Below are 24382 nucleotides of genomic sequence, written 5' to 3' on the forward strand. Positions count from 1 at the left end.
GACAATCCCTGGAATATAAACTCATTCGATACAATTTTTGATTGCATGATAGAACAAATGATGAATGAGGTGATGAATGCCCTATGAGTTTTGTCAGCAAAACGATAGATATTGGGTCTGAAACACCACAGAGGGGGCACAAAAAGTAAATATGTTTGTTGTCAGCCTATAAAGATGGTTAAGTCTCTACAGGGTGCAGTCAAAAATTCAGAAGAGAGACAATCCATTTCCCTCCAATTTCCTGACCAGAATGGGCTTGACCGTGAACTCGCTTTCAAGATTTTATTCACTCCTTGTCCCTAAGGAAGCCATGAAGCCTGCTCATTCCCACAGAGAAGCCACCTGTTTTAACCTGACATAATTCACAGGTCAGTCAGGGCCATCCCATCCTCTTCTCCTCTGGGTACCCCCACTTGGTACCCAGAGGAGAAGAGATTAAGTACACAGGCTAGAATTTCATGGGTCCACAAAGCCCATCCTTAGCAGTTAACCTTCCTGCAGGAAAAACCATTCCACCTTTTCTGTCTGATTTTGTTTTGTCATTTCTTCTCACAGGTACTCAGTCACACCTAGAGTTATCACACTCATTACAGGATAAAATGTTATTCAAAGTGAAGAGTCTAAAAGGTTTGGAGGTACAATAACCCTAACTTATGACAGAGAACAACATTTGAAGAAAATATGTGAATTAAATTTTAAAAGGCTTTCAACTGATAAGGTATTTCTTCATGTGAATCAATATGGGTTTCTACTTAGAATTTCATTAAAGTAACTCACTATTGCCCTCTAATTTATAATTTGATATAAAAAAATCCACCCTCTTCATTTACTAGAAAGCTTTGCATCGGCTAATGGTGTATGGACCTATGTATTTAGATCATGGATAATATTTCCTTTTATTATTATGGTATATTATATCCAAATAATAACAGATTTCGTTAAGAAATCATTTTCCTGCCAAGCTCTCTCTTCAGAGCCCCCTTCATTTTACTGTTCTTGAGGCTGTAGATGAGGGGGTTCAACATGGGAATCACCACCATGTCATGGTCCCATAGAACAGAGTGACTGGGGGCATATAGGTGGCTCAATCAGTTAAGCATCTGCCCCCAGCTCAGGTCGTGATCCCAGAGTCCTTGGGATCGAACTCCGCATAGGACTATCTGCTTATCAGGGAGAATGCCTCTCCCTCTGCCCCTTCCCCAGTTGGTACTCTCTTGTGTGCTCTCACTCTCTCTCTCTCTCTCTATCAAATAAATAAATAAAACCTTTAAGAAAAAAAAATAGAGTGACCCCTGTGAGGTGGGACATGCAGGAGGAGAAGGCCTTGCGGCATCCCTCAGTGGAGCACATCCTGAGGATGGTGACGAGGAGACAGATGTAGGAGACCACTATGACACACACCATGACCACAATGATGGAGCCAGCGTAAATGAGGGGACAAAGGCGGGCATACTGCTATCAGAACAGGAGAGCTTAACTGAAGGAGCAAAATCACAGAGAATATGGTTGACTTGATGTAGGCCAATCTCTACTAATCAGAACGAGCGAGTAGGAAATGGAACCCCAGCAGTGTTAGGAGCAAGTACAAAAGGACCCATAGATAAGACCATCCATCTCCGTGACTGGCAGCGATGAGTTGGGGTTATAACTAGTTCCCCAGGAAGGAGGAATCTGCAGCAGCAATCAGAACCTGAGGTTTATATGTGATTTATGTTTAATTTCGAGCGTGCATGGCAAAGTACATACAGCTCTCATTCCTGCATATGCATTGGGACTGTCTTAAGACAAGTTCTCCAAAAGCAGAGCCTTAGACAGCAATTCTTCTGCAAGTGGTTTAGTGAGGCATGATCTCCAGGGAAAACTTACAAGGATGAGAGAGAAGCAGGAGAAGCCAGATAAAGCTGTGGGCTCTGCTGAAGGGTGGCTTCGTTCTGATCCCACAGGCAGCGCTGGAGCCTGGAATGACACTTCAGAGGTGTCCTACCCTGCCCCAATAGCGTGTGTTTGTCGCTATTGTTCCTAAATCACTGTTTCCTTCCATTGTTGGCTACGGGTCACCCCAGGGAGTAAGGACACACACTCCCTGAAAATTCCAGTCGGTTATGCTCCCTCAGTGGAGAGCAGTTTTCAAAAGAGCATGGCTGGGAGCGTCAGCAGTTAGCTCTCAGAGAAGCCGTTCACTACTGGCTTGGCGAGAGAGATCTAGGAAAGGCACAGAAGTGTCTGTCCAGTTTTAAGGGTCCCGTTTTACTGTTATCTACAGCTCGCTAGACTGTTAGGTCACATCTGTTAGCATTGAAGTTCTGGAATGCATTGGAGGATGTCCAAAGTAAGTGCCTCCCCTAATAGGATTCCTTCGTGAATGACCTTAATTTTCCTCTTGGGTTTTAACCTTAGACAAACAAAGGTCTTCTTGGTTAGGTGGCGTTTGTTCTGAACCTTGAAGAATAGTGAGAGTTTGAATAGGTAAACTCAGGAAAAGGGGTTTTCAGAAAGAATAGACTTCAGAATAAGGAAAGTGCAACATTTAATTGGGAGACAGTATACTGACTGGCTTGCCACAATTACTGAGGGTTACGACAGTAAACATTGGAGAGGACTTGACAGCACATTAGGTGGAAAATAGTACAGTTGGTGGAGGCCACGCCAATGAGAGAGGCACGAGAAGCCCTTGTGAATCTCCTGGAATGTCAGTGCAGTGACTAGGGATTTTCTTTTGCAGCAAGGTCCTCCCCAGCTGAATGGCCTTGGGGAAAGAAATCACAGTGTCAATGCTGCATGTTCATTTTCTTCCTACTCACCTTCTTAACATTTCCCTGGGCAGTAGCTTCTCAAGACCTGCCATTCTCTTGCCCTGTGTTTGGGGCAGAGGAGATCTGAGGGACTTGGAGCATTTTCAGAATTATAAAATAATGATATTTTACTTCCTGTAAAGTGACTTCCCCTGGGGGAGTATCTGCATCCCAAGATATATTTTTTAACAAGTTGAGTTTCTGTCATTTTGATTGTCAAAGAAGTAGTACAAACATCACTGGAAAGTCTGTACGGTAGGTCAAGATTTAAAAGCCTTTTTGAGAACATCATACTGGGTGTTAGATCCACAGAGCGCAAGACTTCTGGTGTCTAAAGCAGTGGTCTCTAGATAATGGTCTCCAGTGGTGCAAGAACTCTCATTAAAATCTTGGTGGTACTGAGTGCCATCCTTAAGGAATAGAGAAGACACAGCATTTTATGTGATAGGAGACTCTAATGTCAAAGGGGACAATCACTTGAAAACTTATCCCTGAATTAGGGGATACATGAACACATAGGAAAAACTGCAGAAAACCATACTTGAGTTGCAAGACTGTACATTCTTCCTCCAGCTTAATACCTTAAAATTTTTAAGGACTGGGAGGTGATCTTCCTTCCGTGGAAGGTAGGAATTTTAGAGTTGCTATGCTCCTTACAATGAACATTTTTTCTATATTCTCTAATAATTACATATCCATGTTGTTAATAGCCTGTTAGAAGGTATTAAACTGTGGCCTTGGAGAAGCTGGAAATTAAGAATGTTGTCAACTCCCTACTCCTGGTAGAGATGGAATTCAAAAAACTCTGCAGGGGAAGATTCAAAGTACTAAAAAAAAAGAATAGGATAGTAAACTCTGGGTAAAATCCAGGTTAATAAAGAGGGTAAGGCTTGGGAAAAACAAACAGAAGGACTGAAAAAACTGGACAGGCATCTTGCTTTCCAATGCTGACCAGGGTCATTAGGAAGAATGGAAATAATGTCATATTGCCATAATTGATCACTACTGTACTAGAATATAATGGAAAAAAAAAAACACCCAAAATTTACCATCAACATACATGAAAAGAAAGTATCATGAAAGCCAAATGTTTTCAGCCAAAAATGGTAAGAAGTGTTGTGCAGAGTACATACGCACTCACATCCTGGACATTTCTGAGAGAGGCTTGCAAAAAACTTGGAGTGAGTATGAGCAGAGATGGGCTGTTTTCATAAGGCTTCTCTAGTGATACTGGCATGCCCCTTAGCAGATGACCACTATGTTGGTCAAATGTGATTCAGTATTGCAGTAAATAGAGATCACGTCTAGAGTTCACAAATGGTAGATTCTTTCTCCTAGACTTTCAGGAAGTACTTGTTAGAGTATGGTGAAATTTTTTGTTTGTTCACCTCTTGTAAATTAAAATAAGCAAGAATGTAGAAAGCATCTATACATGTATTCACACTACTAGGTGACATTATTATTTGAAAAAAAGATTATTAGAGAATGTGTGCATGCAAGCTGTGGGGGGGGGGTGGGGACAGAGGAATAGAAAGAGAGAATCCTCAGACACCCCACTGAGCGTGGGGCTCAACACAGGGCTCGATCTCAGGACCCTGAAATCATGACCTGAACTGAAATCAAAAATTGAATGCTTAACCAACTGAGCCACCCAGGTGCCCCGCAACAGGTGACATTATTCTTAATATCTGTGTAGTGAGCAACAAACCCTCTTCAGTACCTGTCCAAACAAAATAAATACTAAATTGATTGAGTAGTATATTGATGAATACACTGAAAGTAATAGTCATGGAGGCTTTCCAGAGAACATACTGTTCCATTTTTTCCTTCAGATTTTGAACTAATCTTAGTAAAAACTATGCATTCATGAGGCTTATGCTACAGGTTGGGGGACATAAAATTTTAAAATAAATCTCTGCCCTAATTCAGGAGTCAAGCTAAAATATTTTTTATTTTAAAATTTAAAACAGACCTTCCTGTCATCACAATAAAATGGGATGTAAATCTAAAAGAAGAAATGACCAACATAGGCAGGGAGGTCTGGGGAGGCTTCAGAGGGAAGAGACATTGAATCGTTTGTTCATGAGACGTTTTCAGCAGGCATAGGAGGACAGGAAGAACCCTGTAAGTGATAGAAAACAATATGTGCAACGTAGAAGAGCCTTGAAGGACATATTATTTTTTGGAAACAGTGGGATGTTCCCCATCTATTGACAGCAGGAAATGAGGCTGGTCAGGTAAGACCTTGGATGCCATGCTAGGGCACTTTCAGTGAGAGAGGCTTGATGATCAACTAGCTTTTATTATCATCAAGTGGGTCTCCAGACTCTTCCTGCCTTGCTGTAAATATACTGTGTGTGCACACGAAGAGCTGTATCACCCTCAGCAAACCAAGTAACTCGCTAAGCGATAGTTTCCTCCCTATAAACATGGTTATAATAATAGCACTTATTTCTTAGGATAGCTGTGGGATGTAGGAGGTTATATAACTGACTCATGCAATAAAGAATAGAAGTTATTGGAATTATCTGGTGTGTAAGAAAAAGGGATCTAAAAGTCTACACTGAAGAGATGTAGCATGATTATAGATAGGACACAGAAAAGCTGGTGGTAGTGGGTGCCTGACTTGCTCAGTCGGTTGAGTGTCTGACTCTTGGTTTTGGCTCAGGTCATGATCTCAGGGTCCTGAGATCAAGCCCCACATTGGGTTCCAAGCTCAATGGGAAGTCTGCTTAAGATTCTCTCTCTCTTCCTCTTCCTCTACCCCTACCCCTGTGTGCGTGCGCTCTCTCTCTCAAATAGGGGTGCCTGGGTGGTTCAGTCGATTAAGCACCTGTCTTTGGCTCAGGTATCGAACTTGCAGTCCTGGGATGGAGCCCTGTGTGGGGCTCCCTGCTCAGCAGAGAGCTTGCTTCCTCCTCCCGCTCTGCCTACCCCCACTCATGCTCCCTCTCTTTCTCAAATAAATAAAATCTTAAAAAAGGAATGAAATAAATCTTTAGAAAAGACAAGCTGGTGGCACGTGAAGGATAGAACTAGAAGAAGAAAAGGCGGGGCTGTTACAGCAATTCAAATGAGAGGTAGAAGAGAATGCAGGAAGATGTTTTTAGTTAGGATCATAGAATCTAGAAAATGCAGGAAACAAGAGAGAAGGAGGAAACCAATTAATCTAAGCAAAGGCCTGAAAAATGAGTAGAAGTCTGATAGGAAATAAACTGCTGCAGGGAAAACAGAGGCAGGGGGAGCACCACGTGAAAAAGTACAACAGCGTTTGGACCAGGATATGCGGGGGGAAAGGGAGGGTGCAGCTGCCTGGCGGGGTGTGTAGAAGGAGATGACAGAACTGAACCGGGAGCAGTATTTAGGGACAAGTTGTGTTGAAGACTGGACATCATGCTGGGGGATATTGGATTTCCTCCTATATGCAGTGTATAGCTCTTCACTATTTTTGACACTATCCTGTGTTTAGGAATTTATCATCTAATGACGGGCTGGTGAATGAAATGAAAATGCAACAGATTTGTGACTAATGCACAACTACACAGGTACCATATTCACCCTGTGGGAAAGGTCCAGGCCAATAGCAGGGGAAATAAAAGCAAAAACAAACAAAAAAACCCAAAGATGAGGGCAAACAGACATCTGGAATTTTGGAAGTGATTTATTGGTAAAAAGATGAGGAAGGAGCCAAAATGGGTCTAATGGTGGCTCTCTAATGTGTAAAATGCAATCTGGAAATACAAGAGGAAACTCTGACATATGAGGGGAATATGGTCAGTTCTATAACGCATATCTTGCATTCAACACTTACCAGAGACTCTGGCCATGGAAATGCGCAAGAGGATATTGGAGATTTGGTTTTGGTAGTAGCCGAAATTAGAGAGTCCTACAAGGTAAGTGGTGGATAAGAATGGAAAACATTTCCTTTAGAGGTGGATAGATAGGGAAACCTTCAGAGGAAAAGGAGCATGATACGGTCTCAAAGACAAGCCGTATGGTTCTAGGTTGAAGATTGAGCAGGTGGATGAGTTTGCCAGGTAGGATCTTCGTGTTGGCTGTGAGCTGTCCACCATACTGTCCTCTCCCCTGATCTTCACCTACTGATAATGTACTGGCATTCTAGTCTCCATGTAAGCATGCCACCTTCTCAGAGAGGAGTCTTCTCTGACTTCACAGACACAAGCAGTCATTCTCTCTCTCATTACAGATATCCTATGTGTCTGGTTCCACGTTTCCCATGTGTAAAAATGTCTGGCACATCATGTGCATTTAGTCTGTATGTACTGAATGAATTCATGGCTTGCATGGCCACTTAACCCTTCTGTACCTTGTCATCTTTTTAGAAATCAGAATGACAATTCCACATAGACTTGTGAGGATTACACAAGACAGCTCTATCAAACCCCAGCATATTATAGGTATTAAGGGGGTGCTGGTTGTCTGGCCTGCCTCCTCTTGTATTCTTTGCCCAAACTACAATGCAAATAGAAAAGAGTGACTCTTCAACCCTCAATGTATTTGTTTTCCTCTTGTCTTCTTTTATTTTTAATCTTTGTGATTCCTACAGAATAATTTCCAGTCAGGGTTTCTCTCTTTCTCTTGTACACTCTTTTGGTTTCCACTGCTGATTATTTACTATTTTTCTTTCCTTTCAGTTTTAACAGTGACTGAAATTAAAATTAAATTTCTGTTGAGTGTCTTCCTATCACTTTCCTGTCCTCACCTCTTTCAAGATCAGATGCTGAATGGACAATCTAAACAGAAATATGATTTGCCAAACTGATCTGAAGTATTTGAGATGATTCTATTCAGATCTGCACTTCCAAGGAAACCACATAACGAGTATACCTGCTAGAAAATGTCCTGGATGTTTTGCTAAAAACTCAAAAGTTGACTAGAGCGTTATGACCAGAATATGACATTCTAGAATGAGAAGCTACCTTCAAAATCATTTTGACTTCAAACTAGACCATTATATTAGACATCTGGAAAAAATTCCAATGAGAAATTCTTAAGAACTTGAAAATTATTGATATGTATCAAGAACTAATGACATTATATATCTTGAGCCCCAAATACTGCCATGGATAGGAACCTCGCAGAATTTATATGTCACATTCATTTTTATGGTCTAGTCATTCCTACAGTTATCACTTTTGGAGTTGCTTTGTGCTGAATCACTAATGAAAAAGAATTGCATTGACTTCCCTAAATTTTTTAAATGTCATATTCATTTTAAAGCATTTAAATGATTAGATTATATTGCTTATTTAATCTGTAGTTTATTAAGCACTCCTAAGTACCAGGTTACCAGTAGATCTCAAAAAGCATTTGAAAATGTAGCATCACAAAATCCAGGGGCTGAAAACAAAACAATGTTATTTGTGTTTTTCTGCTTACATGTAGATCCTGACCAGAAGATAGATAAGAGTGCTTTTGTGAGTAGAATCCAAGAAGATATTTGGTCATTTATACAGATTCTCATACTAGCATCATTCTCATTATGCTGACTCTTCAACTTGACTTCAGTTAGGTGGATCCAAAACGTGCCTTTCTCAGGCTCTCCCGTGAAAGTTTGCCTGAAACTTGCCCCAGTTCCCTTAACTAAAGTCTAGGTGACATCTGTGCTGTGGCAGCTCTTTACAATCATCTCAGAGTTTTAGCCTCAAGAAGCTCTGCGAGTTTGGAAGACAGTTGCTGCCTGCATCCAGAAGATGGGCAATCACACCACAGTGAGCTCCTTCCTTCTGTGGGGGTTTTCCAGTTTCCCAGACTTGCAGGGTCCCCTCTTTGCGATGATCTTCTTCTCTCATATGACCATTCTAGCTACAAATGTGTCCATAATGGTAGCCATCAAGCTCAGTCACAACCTTCACACCCCCATGTATTTTTTCCTCTGTGCCCTGTCCTTTTCAGAAACCTGTACCACCATGGCAATCATCCCTCGCATGTTAGTGGACTTGCTGTCTGACAGCAAGACCATTTCTCTTCCTGAGTGTGCCACGCAGATGTTTTTCTTCTTTGGCTTAGCCGCGAATAACTGCTTCATCATGGCTGCCATGTCCTATGACCGCTATACTGCCATTCACAACCCACTGCACTACCCCATCTTGATGACCCATAAGATCTGCTTTCGGTTCATCACGGCCTCCTGGATGCTTGGGTTTCTGATTTCTCTGTGCATCGTCATCATTGTATTCAATTTGTCTTTCTGTGACTCCAACATCATCGAGCACTTCTTCTGTGACATCTCACCTGTGGTCTGCCTTGCGTGTGACTACACCTTCCGTCAGGAAACGGCTATCTTTGTGCTCTCTGCTTTTGTGTTGGTGGGCAGCTTTGTCTTCATCGTGATGTCCTACGTCTTCATTGTGTCCACAGTTGTGAAGATGCCCTCTGCCCAGGGGAGGTATAAGGCCTTCTCCACTTGCTCCTCTCACCTCACTGTGGTGTGCATACACTATGGATTTGCTGGCTTTGTCTACCTGAGGCCCAAGGACAAGGACTCATTCCATGAGGACATGCTGATGGCTGTCACATACACAGTGCTGACACCTCTGCTTAACCCCATCGTGTACAGTCTCAGAAACAAAGAAATGCAGATGGCACTAAGGAAGGTACTAGACAAGACAGATAGGCTCATCCCTCAGTTGGTGAATAAAAGAACATCGGACACTTAAAAAGTGCTGATAAATTAAAGTGGAAAAAGTGGAGTATCTCTAATGAAATCATCACTTTGTGTACAAAGCATTTAAAGTATTAACTAATTACCTGATATATTCTGACATCACCATTTTTCCAGAACAAAGAGTGTGTAGTTTTAAAATGTGTGTAAATATATGTGTGTGTGGTATACATATACATACATATGAGCATGCTCAAAGAATCCAAACATATTTTCTAACACAGTATTTTCATGATAGGTGTCTGGTGTTCATTCTAAGAACTTTCAGACTAGCCCTATATCTTGAATATTTTCTCCTACTTTCTTCTAAAGGTTTATAGTTTATAATTGTACCCTTTACATCTAGGTCCATGTTTTATTTTGTGTTAATCCTATGGAAGGTGTGAGGTTTATGCTGAGGTGCTTCTGCCTTCCATGGGTGTCCCATTGCTCGGTGCTGTTTGTTGAAGGGCCTTCCTTCTTTCACTGGATTGTCTTTGTACCTTTTTAAGAAAAATCAGTTGGGCACACTTGTGTAGATCTTTCTCTGGGTTCTCTAGGCAGCCTCTGTGGTTTGTGTGTCTGATCTTCCACCAGTACCACCCTGTCCTGATACTACAGCAAGTAGTAAGCCTTAATATCATGGAAAGTGATACTTTCCAACTTATTCTTATCTCTCAAAATGATTTTTCATATTCTAGGACCTTTCCTTTTTAGTAATATAAGCATTTAGTGCTATAAATTTCCCTCTCAGCCCTGCATTATCTGAATCTCATATGTTTTGATATCTTGCTTTTTATTTTCATCTGTTGTATATATAAATATTGAAGTCCCAGGTCTTTTTTTTTTTAAATCATTTAGTTTCTGTTTAGAGAACTTCCTTTAGCAATTAGTTAAGGTAGCTCTGTTAAGAGTAAATTCTCATAGCTTTCTTTCATCTGAAATGTCTTCATTACTCCATTTCTGAAGGCTACATTTTGCCAGTCACAGATTTACATTTGACTTGTCTTTGCTTTTGGTACAGACAGTCACTCACTTATGATTATTTTTTTAAAGATTTTATTTATTTATTTGACAGAGACAATGAGAGAGGGAACACAAGCAGCGGGAGTGGAAGAGGGAGAAGCAGGCTTTCCACTGAGCAAGGAGCCTGATGTGGGGCTTGATCCCAGGCCCCTGGGATCATGACCTGAGCCCAAGGCAGATGCTTAATGACTGAGCCACCCAGGCGCCCCCACTTATGATGGTTTTGACTTGTTATTTTCTGACTTTACAATGGTGTGACAGCAATATGCATTTAGTAGAAACTGTACTTCAGATTTTGAATTCGGATCTCTTCCCGTCACTCATGATGCTGGGCAGCAGCGTGGAGCCACAACTCCCCATCAGCCACACAACCAGGACAGCTAATAACTGATGCACACACAACTGTTCTGTATGTACACAACCATTCTGCTTTTCACTTACAGTACAGTATTCAGTAAGTTACCTGAGATAGTCAACACCTTATTATAAGATGATTTTGCATCAGATGGTTTTGTCCAACTGTAGGCTCACGTTAGTTTTCTGAACATGTTTAAGGAAGTTCTGTAGGTTGGGTGGATGAGCTGTTGAGCTATAGCTGCAGGCCGCATGTCAGCGTGTGTGTTCAGCTTCCTGTTGAGTGCTATGGACACAACTCTAGCAAAATGCTCCCTGCAGATGGTTGAGATGGAAATCCAGCTGCCCAGTCTGCCCTGATGGCTCTTAGTGATAATGTCACCCTGGCTACATGTCTTCTTGCCCCCAAATAAGCTCAGCTCCTTATTGGGCTCCACTGCCATTAAGGAAGGGGAAGGTAGAGATCTGGTTCACCCTGCCCTGTCCTTGCAGGATGTGGGTGAAAGCTCAGCTCAGTGGGTACTTTCCCAAGTAGGGTTGGAGGCAGGGGGAGCTGAGTACCATTAGCCCCACCTCATACTCCCTCATTAAGTCTCATGCTGCCAGGTGACAGTGGAGGCTCATTTCCCTGCTGGATCCAACTGACATCACCCGGGCAAGGGAATCAGAGAGTGGGTGGGGTGAACATAAGCAACCTGCTTGGCCCCACTGAAACCTGGGGGTGGGTGGCAGGTATGATTTTCTGTAGGTATTTGTCTGGAGTAAGGTGGGTATGGCCAAAAGCATTTCTGTTCTGTTGAGGCCACTCTTTTCCAGTTCTTCAGCTAGGAGAAACTGGATTTTCTTAGAGTTCTTTTTGTCTGTGTCCCTTGGTGATTCTTGATTGTCCCTGTCCAGGATATAGGGAAACCCAGGGACTCACTGCTGTGTTGTTACTCAGGTCCCAAAGTCCCTAGGAGGCTGCCTTCTTCTTTCTACCTTTAGAATCTTCCTATGCTTAATTATTTTATCTATAATGGATTTTTTTGTGTTTGGCGTGTGTGTGTGTGTGTGTGTGTGTGTGTGTGTGTGTGTAAAACAAGAGGGGAGGACCTGAGAGGAATGGAGCTACTTCATCATCATTGGGACCAGAAGTCTATGATTTCAAAGATTTAGAGATATTTTTCTACATTCTAATTTATTTTGTGCAAGAAATTTGGTCATTAGACCAAGCTAGCCCAATATATCCAAAAGAGAAATCTCTACCCTGAACTCTGAACAGTAAGGGTTGACTGGAAAGGAATGTGTCTGGGACAGATGAAATTCTCTAGTGGTGAAGCTGTCTCCCAAGAGCCCCTCAGTCCAGCCTATCAGAGAGTCTATGCCTTAAAAGAGGGCAAAATATTAAGAGGATATTTGGGACCTTGAGCTTTCACCTAACCCTTATGTGCCTCAGTCACATCCTCTATAAAATATAGTTAAAGGAAAAAAAAAACCATCATAATGTTATTCTGAGGATTAATTGGGTTAATATGTGTAAATCCCTGAGAACAGTACCTAGAATGCAGTAAACACTGTCACATTTGATTTCTAGATCTTCTTACTCTCCAGCCAGGCAAATACATGAGGGAGACATTATTCAGCAGAAGGTGATTACAGTACTTTTACTAAATGAGGCTGGGATCCTAGTTGCCGATCTGTGAACCAGTGTGGAGGCAGTGACGGAGCTGTGCTGAGCATCAGTTTGTATAAAAGCCTGTCACAACTGGAGCAGGTTCTGACCCGAACACTCGGTCCCTTGAGTCAGGCTGAAGCATTCAGCAGATCAGTGACCCGGATTCTATGGCGACAGACAATGGTTCATACCAGAGCAAAAACTCATTCAGTCATCCATTCCCTTATTCATTTTTCATTCATTCATTTCAAATACAGATTTATGCTCATTGTGTGTCCCTTAGATGCATGGGGAAAGAGCAAAGACAAAGTGGTAGCTATGGAAAGCTTTCAGCACTGTGGAGAAAACAAATATTAAGTCTATAAGTGCACTGAATGTTCTGAAGAAAACAGAGTTCTGTAGGTGTACTTAATTGGTTCTGGAGCCTCAAGAAGGCTTCCCAGATAGGAAACAACACTCAGGTTGGTATCTATAACATAAGATATTAGCTTATGATTAGCATAAGATATAACATAAGACATTAGCAAGGTAAGGGGGAAATGAATTCAGGGAGAGGTACTCTCACTGCATGTGAGAGGGTCCTGAGGCAGCAAAGACAATGGACATGTTTAAAGATTTAAAAGGAGAAGTTATTTGGAGACCAAGGGAAGACTGGCAAAAGATAGAAATAGAGCAAGGGCTGTATTCAGGACTCTGAGTCATTTTAAGAAGTGCTCTCTTTTTGAATGAAACCAAACATTTAAAGAAAAATTAATAACTATTCTACTCAAACTATTCAAAATATAGAAGGAAAGTTCCAAATTCATTCCATGAGGACAGTATTACCCTGATACCAAAACCAAAGGTACCACAAAAAGGGAGAACTACAGGCCAATATCTCTGATGAAAACGATGCAAAAATCCTCAACAAAATACTAGCAAACAGAATCCAACAATACATTAAAAAAGTCATTCGCCTCAATTAAGTGGGATCTATTCCCAGGATGCAAAGGCAGTTCGATATTTGCATATCAATCCACATGATACATCACATCAGTAAGAGAAAGGATAAAAACCATATGATCATCTCAATAGATGCAGAAAAAGCATTTGACGAAGTACAGCATCCATTCATGAGAAAAGTAGGTTTAGAGGGGACATACCTCAATATAATAAACGCCATATATGAAAAACCCAGAGCAAACATCATACTCAGTGGGGAAAAAATGACAGCTTTCCTCCTAAGATCAGGAACAAGGCAAGGATGTCCACTCTCACCACTTTTATTCAACATAGTACTGGAAGTCCTAGCCACAGCAATTAGACAACAAAAAGAAATAAAAGGCATCCAAATTAGTAAGGAGGATGTAAAACTTTCACTATTTGCAGGTGATATGATACTACATATGAAAACTCTAAAGACTATACCAAAAAAAAAGAAAGAAAGAAAGAAAAAATCTACTAGAACTGATAAATGAATTCAGTAAAGTCATAGGATACAAAATAAATGTACAGAAATCCATTGCATTTCTATGCACTAATAATGAAGCAGCAGAAAGAGAAATGAAAACAATTCCATTTATAATTGCACCAAAAATAAGATACCCAGGAATAAACTTAACCAAACAGTTCAGAGATCCGTACTCTGAATACTATAAAACACTGATGAAAGAAACTGAAGACAACACAAAGAAATGGGAAGACATTCCATGCTCATGGATTAGATGAACAAATGTTAATATATCTATACTTACACTACCAAAGCAATCTCTATGAAAATAACAACAGCATTTTTCACAGAACTAGAACAAAAAATTCCTAAAATTTATATGGAACCATGAAAGACTCCAAATAACAAAAGAAATCTTGAAAAAGAAAAGCAAAACTGGAGCTATCACAATTCCAGGCTTCAAGGTATATTATAAAAATTGTAGTAATGGAAACAGTGTAGACATGTAGGTCAATTGAACAGAACAGAAAACACAGAAATGAACCCACAACTATAGGGTCAGTTAATCCTCAACACAGCAGGAAAGAAGATCCAGTGGGAAAAAGACAGTCTCTTCAACAATGGTGCTGGGAAAACAGGACAGCTACATGCAAAAGAATGAAACTAGACCACTGTCTTACACCATACACAAAAATAAATTCAAAATGGATTAAAGACCTAAATATGAGACCTGAAACCATAAAAATCTTAGAAGAGAGCACAGACAATAATTTCTCTGACCTCAGCCATAGCTGTATTTTTCTGGATGTCTCTTCAGACAAGGCAAACAAAAGCAAAAATGAACCATTTGGGACTACATCAAAAGAAAAAGCCTCTGCACAGCAAAGAAAAAATCAACAAAACTAAAAGACAACCTACTGAATGAGAGAAGATATTTGCAAATGACATACCTGATAAAGGGTTAGTTTCCAAAACACATAAAGAACTTATAAAACAACACCCAGAAATTAAATAATCCAATTAAAAAGTGGGCAGAAGACATGAACAGACATTTCTCCAAAGAAGACATCCAGATGGCCAACAGCCATATGAAAAGATGCTCAACATCACTCATCATGAGGGAAATGCAAGTCAAAACTACAATGAGATATCACCTCACACCTGTCAGGATGACTAAAATAAAAAACACAAGAAACAACAAGCATTGGTGAGGATGTGGAGAAAAAGGAACCCTCGTGCACTGTTGGTGGGCAGGCACACTGATGTGACCACCGTAGAAAACAGTACAGGCATTTCTCAATAGTTAAAAATAGAACTACCCTATGATCCAGTAATTGCACTACTAAGTATTGACCCCCAAAATACAAATGCACTAATTCAAAAGGATGCATGCACCCCTATGTTTAAAGCAGTATTTTTTATAATAGCCAAATTATGGAAACAGCTCAAGTGTCCATCAATACATGAATGGGTAAGCCATCAGGGAGATTCAAATTAAAACCACATTGAGATACCACCTTACACCACTTAGAATGGCCAAAATTAGCAAGATAGGAAACAACATGTGTTGGAGGGGATGTGGAGAAAGGGGAACCCTCTTACACTGTTGGTGGGAATGCAAGTTGGTACAGCCACTTTGGAGAACAGTGTGGAGATTCCTCAAGAAATTAAAAATAGAACTTCCCTATGACCCTGCAATTGCACTACTGGGTATTTACCCCAAAGATACAGATGTAGTGAAAAGAAGGGTCATCTGTACCCCAATGTTTATAGCAGCAATGGCCACGGTCGCCAAACTGTGGAAAGAACCAAGATGCCCTTCAATGGACGAATGGATAAGGAAGATGTGGTCCATATACACTATGGAGTATTATGCCTCCATCAGAAAGGATGAATACCCAACTTTTGTAGCAACATGGACGAGACTGGAAGAGATTATGCTGAGTGAAATAAGTCAAGCAGAAAGAGTCAATTATCATATGGTTTCACTTATTTGTGGAGCATAACAAATAGCACGGAGGACAAGGGGAGTTAGGAGAAGGGAGTTGAGGGAAATTGGAAGGGGAGGTGAGCCATGAGAGACTATGGACTCTGAAAAACAATCTGAGGGTTTTGAAGGGGCAGGGGTAGGAGGTTGGGGGAACCAGGTGGTGGGTATTGGAGAGGGCATGTATTGCATGGAGCACTGGGTATGGTGCAAAAACAATGAATACTGTTACGCTGAAAATAAATTAAAAAATTTAAAAAAATACATGAGTGGGTAAACAAGAAATGTATATATTCCAACATACATATATATGTTGGAATATTACCCAGCCATAAAAAGAATGAAATCTTGCCATTTGCAATAACATGAATGGAGCTAGAGAATATAATGCTAAGTGAAATAAATCAATGGAGAGAGATAACTATCATATGATCTCACTCATATGTGGAATTTAAGAAATAAAACAAAGGAGCAAAAGAAAAAAGAGAGACAAAGCAAGGAACAGACTCTTAGTTCTAGAGAACAACCTGATGATTACCAGAAGGAAGGTGGTTGGTGCGGGGGGGAAGTAGGTGATGGGGAGTAAGGAGGGCACTTGTGATAGGCACAGTGTGGTACATGGAATTGATGAGTCACTGTATTATACACTTGAAACTAATATAGCACTGTATGTTAACTATACTGGAGTTAAAATTAAGTAAATAAAATTTGCCTTTTTTCTAAACTCTTTGGGAGATATTAATGAAAGAAGAAATCTATTTAGATTTACGGTCGTGGTTGTTGTATAGAGAATGAATTGGAAGAGTAAAAGAGGGTAGAGGAAAGCTGGTTAGGGTTGTATTAGGATTCTCCAGAGATACAGAAGCAATAAAGAAATGTATATATGAATATATAAATACATATACAGAGAGATTTTAAGGAAGTGGCTTACATAATTGTTGCAGTTGGCAATTTCAAAATCCACAGTGCAGTCCAGCAGACTGAAAATTCCATAAGAGTTGATGTTGTAGTCTTGAGTTCAAAGGCATTATCCCTCTTTTTCAGAGGACCTCAGTTTTTTTCCCTTCAGGCTTTCAACTGATTGAACAAGCACTCCCCACATTATGGAGAGTAATGTATTTTCCTCAAAGCCCAGCAATTAAATGTTAGTCACATCTAAAAATACCTTCACAGCCAAGACTGTTGTTTAACCAAACAACTGATCACCATAACCTAGTCAACACATAGAATGAGCTATCACAGGAGTTCTATTGCAGAATAAATGTATAAGGGGGTAGTTTGAAATACAAGTGTTGACAATGAAAATGAAAAGAAGTAGGAAGTAAATATTTAGACTCTGAGTGTACGACATTTTGTGACTGGATGCAGGACTGTGAAGGGGGAAGAGAAATCAATTTCTCTCAGGGTTCAGAATCCATAAACTGAGTGAGGGGCCTCTTGCTGGGATACAGAATATTGGAGGGAGGAATTTGGGGTAGGAAATGATACCTCTGTTTGAGATGATCTGTCCTTGAATTTCATTAGACAAAAGAACGTTGGTTTAAAACATTAAAGAGAGGACTGGGGAAGAGAAATAAGTGTGGTAGTCAGTACATAAAGATAAGCTTCATGGAGAAAACACAATCCAGTCCCCTCTAACTTCCTTCACAGGATGTGAGTCTGCCCATGAACAAGTCACTTCAAGAGTTGTTTGTTCCCTCAGTCCCTGAAGAGTTCAGGAGTCATGCTCAGTCCCACAGAGAAGTCACCAATTTGACCTGATGGAAGCATTCACAGGTTAGGGACATCCTATCCTGTTCTTTTATGAGGTCCCCTGCAACAAGGCTGGAACCAGGGTTGGGGAACACATGCCAACATTTCTGGGTCCACAGAATCCATTCCCAGCAGATAACTGTACTGCAAAAAATGTTTCCAATAGTTTTACTGTCTGGTTCCACTTGATCATTTCCCCTCAAAATGTATTCAGTCATAATAATTATGCTCATTTCAGGTTAACTTCTGTTGAAACGGACTTAAAGGTATGGAGGTACAATAACCTTAACTAATGCAGAGAACTGCTTTTGAAAAAATAAGAAAACTTATAAAGGATTTTCAGTTGATTAGGTATGTTTTCATGTGAACCAATTTGTGTTCGTAATTTAAATTAATTTTGTTGACGGTAACTTACTATAAGCCTGATTTACAAATTGGTATCAGAAAATCCATCCCCCTCATTTTATTTTTTATTTTTTTTAAAGATTTTATTTATTTATTTGACAGAGATCACAAGTAGGCAGAGAGGCAGGCAGAGAGAGATGGGGAAGCAGGCTCCCCACTGAGCAGAGAGCCCGATGTGGGGCTTGATCCAGGACCCTGAGATCAGGACCTGAGCTGAAGGCAGAGGCTTTAACCCACTGAGCCACCCAGGCACCCCCACCCACCCCCCACCTCCATGCTGGCTGACATATTGCCTGACATATTTAGACCACATAAATATAATTTTTATTATTATATTTATGGTATTTTATTAAATACTATAAAATAATAATAAAATGCATTTTATTATATTTATGGTATTTTATCAAATACTATATAAAAGCTTCACTAAGAAAATATTTTTCTGGCGAGCTCCCTTTTCAGCGCCCCCTTCATCTCAGTATTCCTGAGGCTGTAGATGAGGGGGTTCAACATGGGGACCACTATTAGGTAGAACACAGACACCACCTTGTTCTGGTCAGTTGAGTAGCAGGACTTGGGCATCACATAGATGAATGTGATGGTCCCATAGAACAGAGTGACTGCTGTGAGGTGGGACGTGCAAGTGGAGAAGGCCTTGCGGCGTCCCTCAGTGGAGCGCATCTTCAGGATTGTGACGAGAATACAGATGTAGGAGACTGCTATGACACACACAGTGACCATGATGATGGAGCCAGCCGTAAATGAGGGGACAACAGCGGGGATACTGCTATCAGAACAGGAGAGCTTAACTAAAGGAGCAAAATCACAGAAAAAATGGTTGACTTGATTTGGTCCACAAAAGAGTAAAAATGAGAAGCAAATAGTAAAAGAGGAAGCATTGAGAAAACCACCTATATAAGTCACTGTGAGTAGGCGAACACAAACTTGTGTGCACATTTTGGTTGAATAAAGCAACGGGTTGCAGATTGCCACGAAGCGATCGTATGCCATGGCAGCCAGCAGGAAGCACTCACTTGACCCAAAGAAAACAACTGAGCCCAGCTGGATGGCACATCCAAGATAGGAGATGGTATTTCTCTCCACCAGGAAGTTTACAAGCATGTTGGGTGTGACAGCAGATGAATAGCCTATGTCAGCCAAGGCCAAGTGGCTCAGAAAAAAATACATAGGGTGGTGAAGCTGTGAGGAGATTCTGATCAGAATGATTGTGCTAAGGTTACCAGATATGGTCACCAGGTAGATGCAGAGGATGGTGGGGAAGAGGATGACTTGAAGGACAGGGTCATTGGTTAGGCCCAGTAAAATGAACCCTGTCACTGCAGTGTGGTTCCCAACCCCCAAGGAATCCATGAGACAACAGAGCAGCTCCCCAAATGAATCTGTGGTGAAAACATTATGGGAGTTATAAATCTGACGGCTTCATTTTCGTTAATACACAAAGACGTTATTATAAGCAAGCAAATATTTAAACTAAATTTGAACTATTTCTTTTACTTTAAAAAATTTATTTATTTTACATAAAGTTTTAGAGTAAAAAATGTGTTTATATGAGTATTCTGTATTTTAAGAATTGTGTTCAGCAGAAACTAGGAAATCTTCAAATAATATACCCTTTTCTCTTTATATTATTTATAAAATGTATGTAAAGTAGCTTTAAAGCTAAAGATTAAAAACATAAGACTTACATAAAGAACAAAAGGAATGGTAAGCCTAACAGAAAGGTTAAAAATGTGTATAATAGCCTATATTTAAACATTTTAATGGAGTCTTGAGTAATAGCTAATGTTATTGAAGGCTTACTAAGTGGTAGGCACAGGATTAAGAATTTTGTATATACAGTTCCTTAATTTCTATGAACTAATATTAAGCACTTTAATGTGATTTATAGATGAAGAAACTGACCTTAAAAATATTAAGTAATTTATGTAAGTTTACATAGCATGTGGTAGAATCAAGATATGAATCCCAGACAGTTTGAATCTAGTTAATTCCTTTGGTGACTATGCTGTAAACAAAATTAAATAATACTTTAGATGAAGCAGTCTCTTGGAAATAGGTGGATAACGAATTAACCTTTCTACTTGAGGATAGCTTACATTTAAAAAAAGGTACTAGTTAATCACAAAGTTTATAAAATCTGTAAAATAAGACCATTTCTTAAAAAGGAGAAATACAATTTTCTTGATAGGACAAGGAAGAAATAAAAAGGAATTTCAAATTAAGGTCATAAATGAAAAGTTACCTATTGTAAATTTATTATGTACATGTAATATTTACAATTAAAATATTGTCTTATCGAGGAGATTGATGTCAATCTACTAGGCAAAACATTATTAATATCTAGGACATAATTAAACTACATTTATTCAAACAAAATCATTTTCTAATGTAGCAATGCTTTCTCATTGGAGAATTCTAGAATAAAATAATTTTGTTTTGATATGGTGTACCGCTGAATGAACTTCCTGCCTGAGAAATTAGGAAGTTACCCATGTCCAACCAGCAAGTGGCCAGATGGAATCTCATCTCCATGTTTTCTGGCTTTATATTCTAGACTTTGTCCATGGTATCTGCTTGTCTGTCAGCGAAAACATTCAGAACCATAAGGAAGAATTTCCACAAGGTATTTACTATCAGCAAGTCCCCAAAGCCTCTAAAGGCTAGTGAATTTATTAGCATTATTGCTGAGTTCCAGGTTTAGATGGTGTAAGATGACCACGTGCATTTCTGGTCCTAGGAGTGGATACATGATGAATCCTGGTACCTGGAAGTATGCCTGTTTATATGCACTAAATAGACCATAGGTTAATTCAACTCAGGTCCCTTGTTAGCTTACTGCTGGGTTACATCTGCTCTGTTTCTTCACGACAATTTGAGAGTACAGATACAACTTTACAGAATCATATGAAGTCATAGAAGCCAAAATCCTACCTCTTGAAATAAGAATTCATTCATCCTAGAGCAAGAAATTCAGTCATGGTTGTTTGGCAACTGTGCTATCTTATATTATTGTTTGTCTTGGGGAATAAATCTCTGAAGATTCTAGCAACTGAAATGTGAATTTAAAAGCACCAGGGATCATTATCACATTCTTCAGTAAATATCGAGCAGTTCCCTTCACACAGACACAACTAAACTTTAAGGGTTCTGTCAATTCTCAAGTGATCTCTTTATTTTTTCTTTTTATCTAGGTATTGGTGCACTTCTGTTTGATAATTATTGGAAGTGTAATATAATAAACTATGATTAAATATTAGCTCTAAGTGTACTTTGATATTTCAGGTTAAGAAATGCTAAAAATATATAACTTGAGCTCCATTCATTCAGAATGTATTCATTTTCTGAGTATTTTATAATGATATAGATAAGGCACTCCATTAGATACCTGGGGTAATGGGGAAGGGGGGAATGTCATGTAAAACCGAATTTTAAATAACATAATTTAACATAATTTCTAAACAAGTGTACATTCTTTTCTAGCAAAAAGTTTTAAATGAGTATCTTTAAAACTGTGTATACATAGGGAAATATGAAGTAAAAACATGTTTAGGATGACTTTCTGATCAGACTTAGCCTGCATGCCTCAAAGGGATGACTACTGACTAGCTAGGGCCTTATTGGACTAAAGGATGATGGTAGAAACAGCTGTCTTCAACCTGAACAACTCAATCAAATTCTCTTGCTAAACCAAATTGTAGAAAGTCCTATCTTACTTTCCTGATGCACCCCTGATGGATTTTCCAGTAATAATACTAGCCAACCTTCATTCAGACTTGACTCCTTACTGAGCACTGTGCTTGATTTTTTTACTTACATTTTCTCTTTTAATCCTCACAATAATTTGGTGAACAAAGTATTTCCATTATTTTAACTTTAGCAAGAGAGAACTATGGCTTAGATTAAGCCACTCATCCAAATGTGCTCAAATGGTTAAACTAAATCCTGGTTCAAAATTTAGGTCAGACTACGTGCTAGAAGGTGTGCTCTTAACTGGAACTGCCATCCAGTCAACTTCAAGACTTGAGTGACTCCGTGATGACCACTAGTTCCAGCCAGTCCTTGATTCAGTTTTCTTTCTCTCCTTAACAATGCCTAATTCCCTAAAAGTGGCCCACAGTCAGGTCCTGAGTGATGGAGTTTTTAGAATGTTGGTGAGGTTGGTGGGGTCTGAAGCGGAAAGCCAAGAAAGAGTTTTTGAGACATATTTAGTGCAAAATGATGGTTTTATTAAAGCTTGGGGACAGGACCCCTGGGCAGAAAACACTGCTGCCCTGGATTGTGAGGAGAGACTGATTATATACTTTGGGGTCCAGGGAAGTAAAGGTAAGGGAAATTCCGAAAGGACTTTCATATGCTAAAGAAGACTCACAGGATACTGGAAGCCTTGCTATTGTCCAACTAAGATGGTTTTCCCTTCTAGCAAGGCATTAACATTAAGACAGTTGGGAACTTCCTGTTTGTCAATGGGCTGCAGGTAATAAGGACATTTATTTTATCTACATTTCCTCTGCCTTTATTTCCCACATCACTGAGCACCAGGCAAGTACTTGGGATCCTAATTTCTGGTCCTGTTGATGTGGTTTAGGAATATAGGTGAGATTCAATGGGGTGGGGTCCAGAACCAATGACCAAGAAAGTGTCCTTGAGATGTCTTTGGTGCAAAAAGATGGGTTTTTTTGGTGTTTTGTTTTGTTTTGTTTTGTTTTAATGGTTTGTAACTTGTTTAATTTTTTTTTATAATTTTTTTAATTGTGTTATGTCAGTCACCATAAAATACATCATTAGTTTTTGATGTAGTGTTCCATGATTCATTTTTTTTGCATATAACAATCAGTGTTCCATGCAATATGTGCCCTCCTTAATACCCACCACCAGGCTCACCCATCTCCCTACTCCCTTCCCTCTAAAACCCTCAGTTTGTTTCTCAGAGTCCACAGTCTCTCATGGTTCATCTCTGATTTCCTCCAATTTCCCCCAATTCAATTTTCCTTTCCTTCTCCTAATGTCCTCCATGTTATTCCTTATGCTCTACAAGTAAGTGAAACGATATGATAATTGACTCTCGCTGCTTGACTTATTTCACTCAGCATAATCTCCTCCAGTCCTATCCATGTTGATACAAAAGTTGGGTTTTCATCCTTTCTGTTGGCTGAGTAATATTCCTTTGTATGTGTGGACCACAACTTTATCCATTCATCTGTTGAAGGGCATCTTGGTTCTTTCCACAGTTTGGTGACTGTGGCCATTGCTGCTATGAACATTGGGGTACAGATGGCCCTTCTTTTCACTACATCTGTATCTTTTTTTTTTTTTTTTTAAAGATTTTATTTATTTGACAGAGATAGATCACATGTAGGCAGAGAGGCAGGCAGAGAGAGAGAGAGGGAGAAGCAGGCTCCCGGCTGAGCAGAGAGCCTGATGCGGGGCTCGATCCCAGGACCCTGAGATCATGACCTGAGCCGAAGGCAGAGGCTTAACCCACTGAGCCACCCAGGCGCCCACTACATCTGTATCTTTAGGGTAAATAAGCAGTAGTGCAATTGCAGGGTCACAGGGTAGCTCTATTTTTAACTTTTTGAGGAATCTCCACACTGTTTTCCATAGTAGCTGCACCAACTTGCATTCCTCTCCACAGTGTAAGAGGGTTCCCCTTTCTACACAGTCTCTCCAACATTTGTGGTTTCCTGCCTTGTTAATCTTTGCCATTCTAACTGGTGTAAGGTGGTATCTCAATGTGGGTTTGATTTTAATTTCTCTGATGGCTAATGATGATGAAGGTGGTTTTATTGAAGCATGGGGATGGGACCCATGGGCAGAAAGAGCTGCTGCCCCAGGGTTGTGATGGATGGCTGATTATATACTTGGGAATTGGGGGAGGTAAAGAAAAGGGAGGTCTCAAAATGATTTTCATTTGTTAAAGACTCTCAGGATACTGGAGGTTTTGTCATTGTCCAGTTAAGGTTGCTTTTCTCTCTAGCAAGACATTAACATGAAGACATTTGGGAGCTTCCTGGAGGAATATCACATATGTCCCACCTAGGAGGTGGGGGTGGGAGGATTTGCAGGGTGACAGCTTGTGCTTTGTCCTTAGCTAAACCTTCTGCTGCTTCATCACTGTGTTCACCAATAACCAGCTCTTGTTGATTTTACCTCCTAAGTTCCTGTCAAATGTATCCACTTCTTTGCATCTCAATGATGTGGAAAACAAGGCAGAAGAAAAAACTTTAAATTTCCTTCCTACCTACAGCTCCCTGACAAGTCCTTGAAATAGGCAGAGGGACATTCCTCCAGGAACTCA

At 40.0% G+C, this 24382-nt stretch overlaps 2 protein-coding genes across 2 annotated transcripts; one reads left to right on the forward strand and one right to left on the reverse strand.

Moving 5' to 3' along the window:
- Window positions 1–8487: 8487 nt before the first annotated feature.
- Window positions 8488–9472, forward strand: LOC116864918 (olfactory receptor 10T2-like). The gene has a single exon (XM_032852725.1). It carries the CDS (start codon window positions 8507–8509, stop codon window positions 9470–9472), a length of 966 nt encoding a protein of 321 aa, XP_032708616.1. The 5' UTR covers window positions 8488–8506.
- Window positions 9473–18489: 9017 nt separating this feature from the next.
- Window positions 18490–19434, reverse strand: LOC116865423 (olfactory receptor 502). The gene has a single exon (XM_032853695.1). It carries the CDS (start codon window positions 19432–19434, stop codon window positions 18490–18492), a length of 945 nt encoding a protein of 314 aa, XP_032709586.1.
- Between the last annotated feature and the right edge of the window lie 4948 nt (window positions 19435–24382).

Source organism: Lontra canadensis, unplaced genomic scaffold (genome assembly GCF_010015895.1).
Source record: "Lontra canadensis isolate GAN:19392208 unplaced genomic scaffold, GSC_riverotter_1.0 scaffold7, whole genome shotgun sequence".
In the NCBI taxonomy this organism is placed as follows: domain Eukaryota; kingdom Metazoa; phylum Chordata; class Mammalia; order Carnivora; family Mustelidae; genus Lontra; species Lontra canadensis.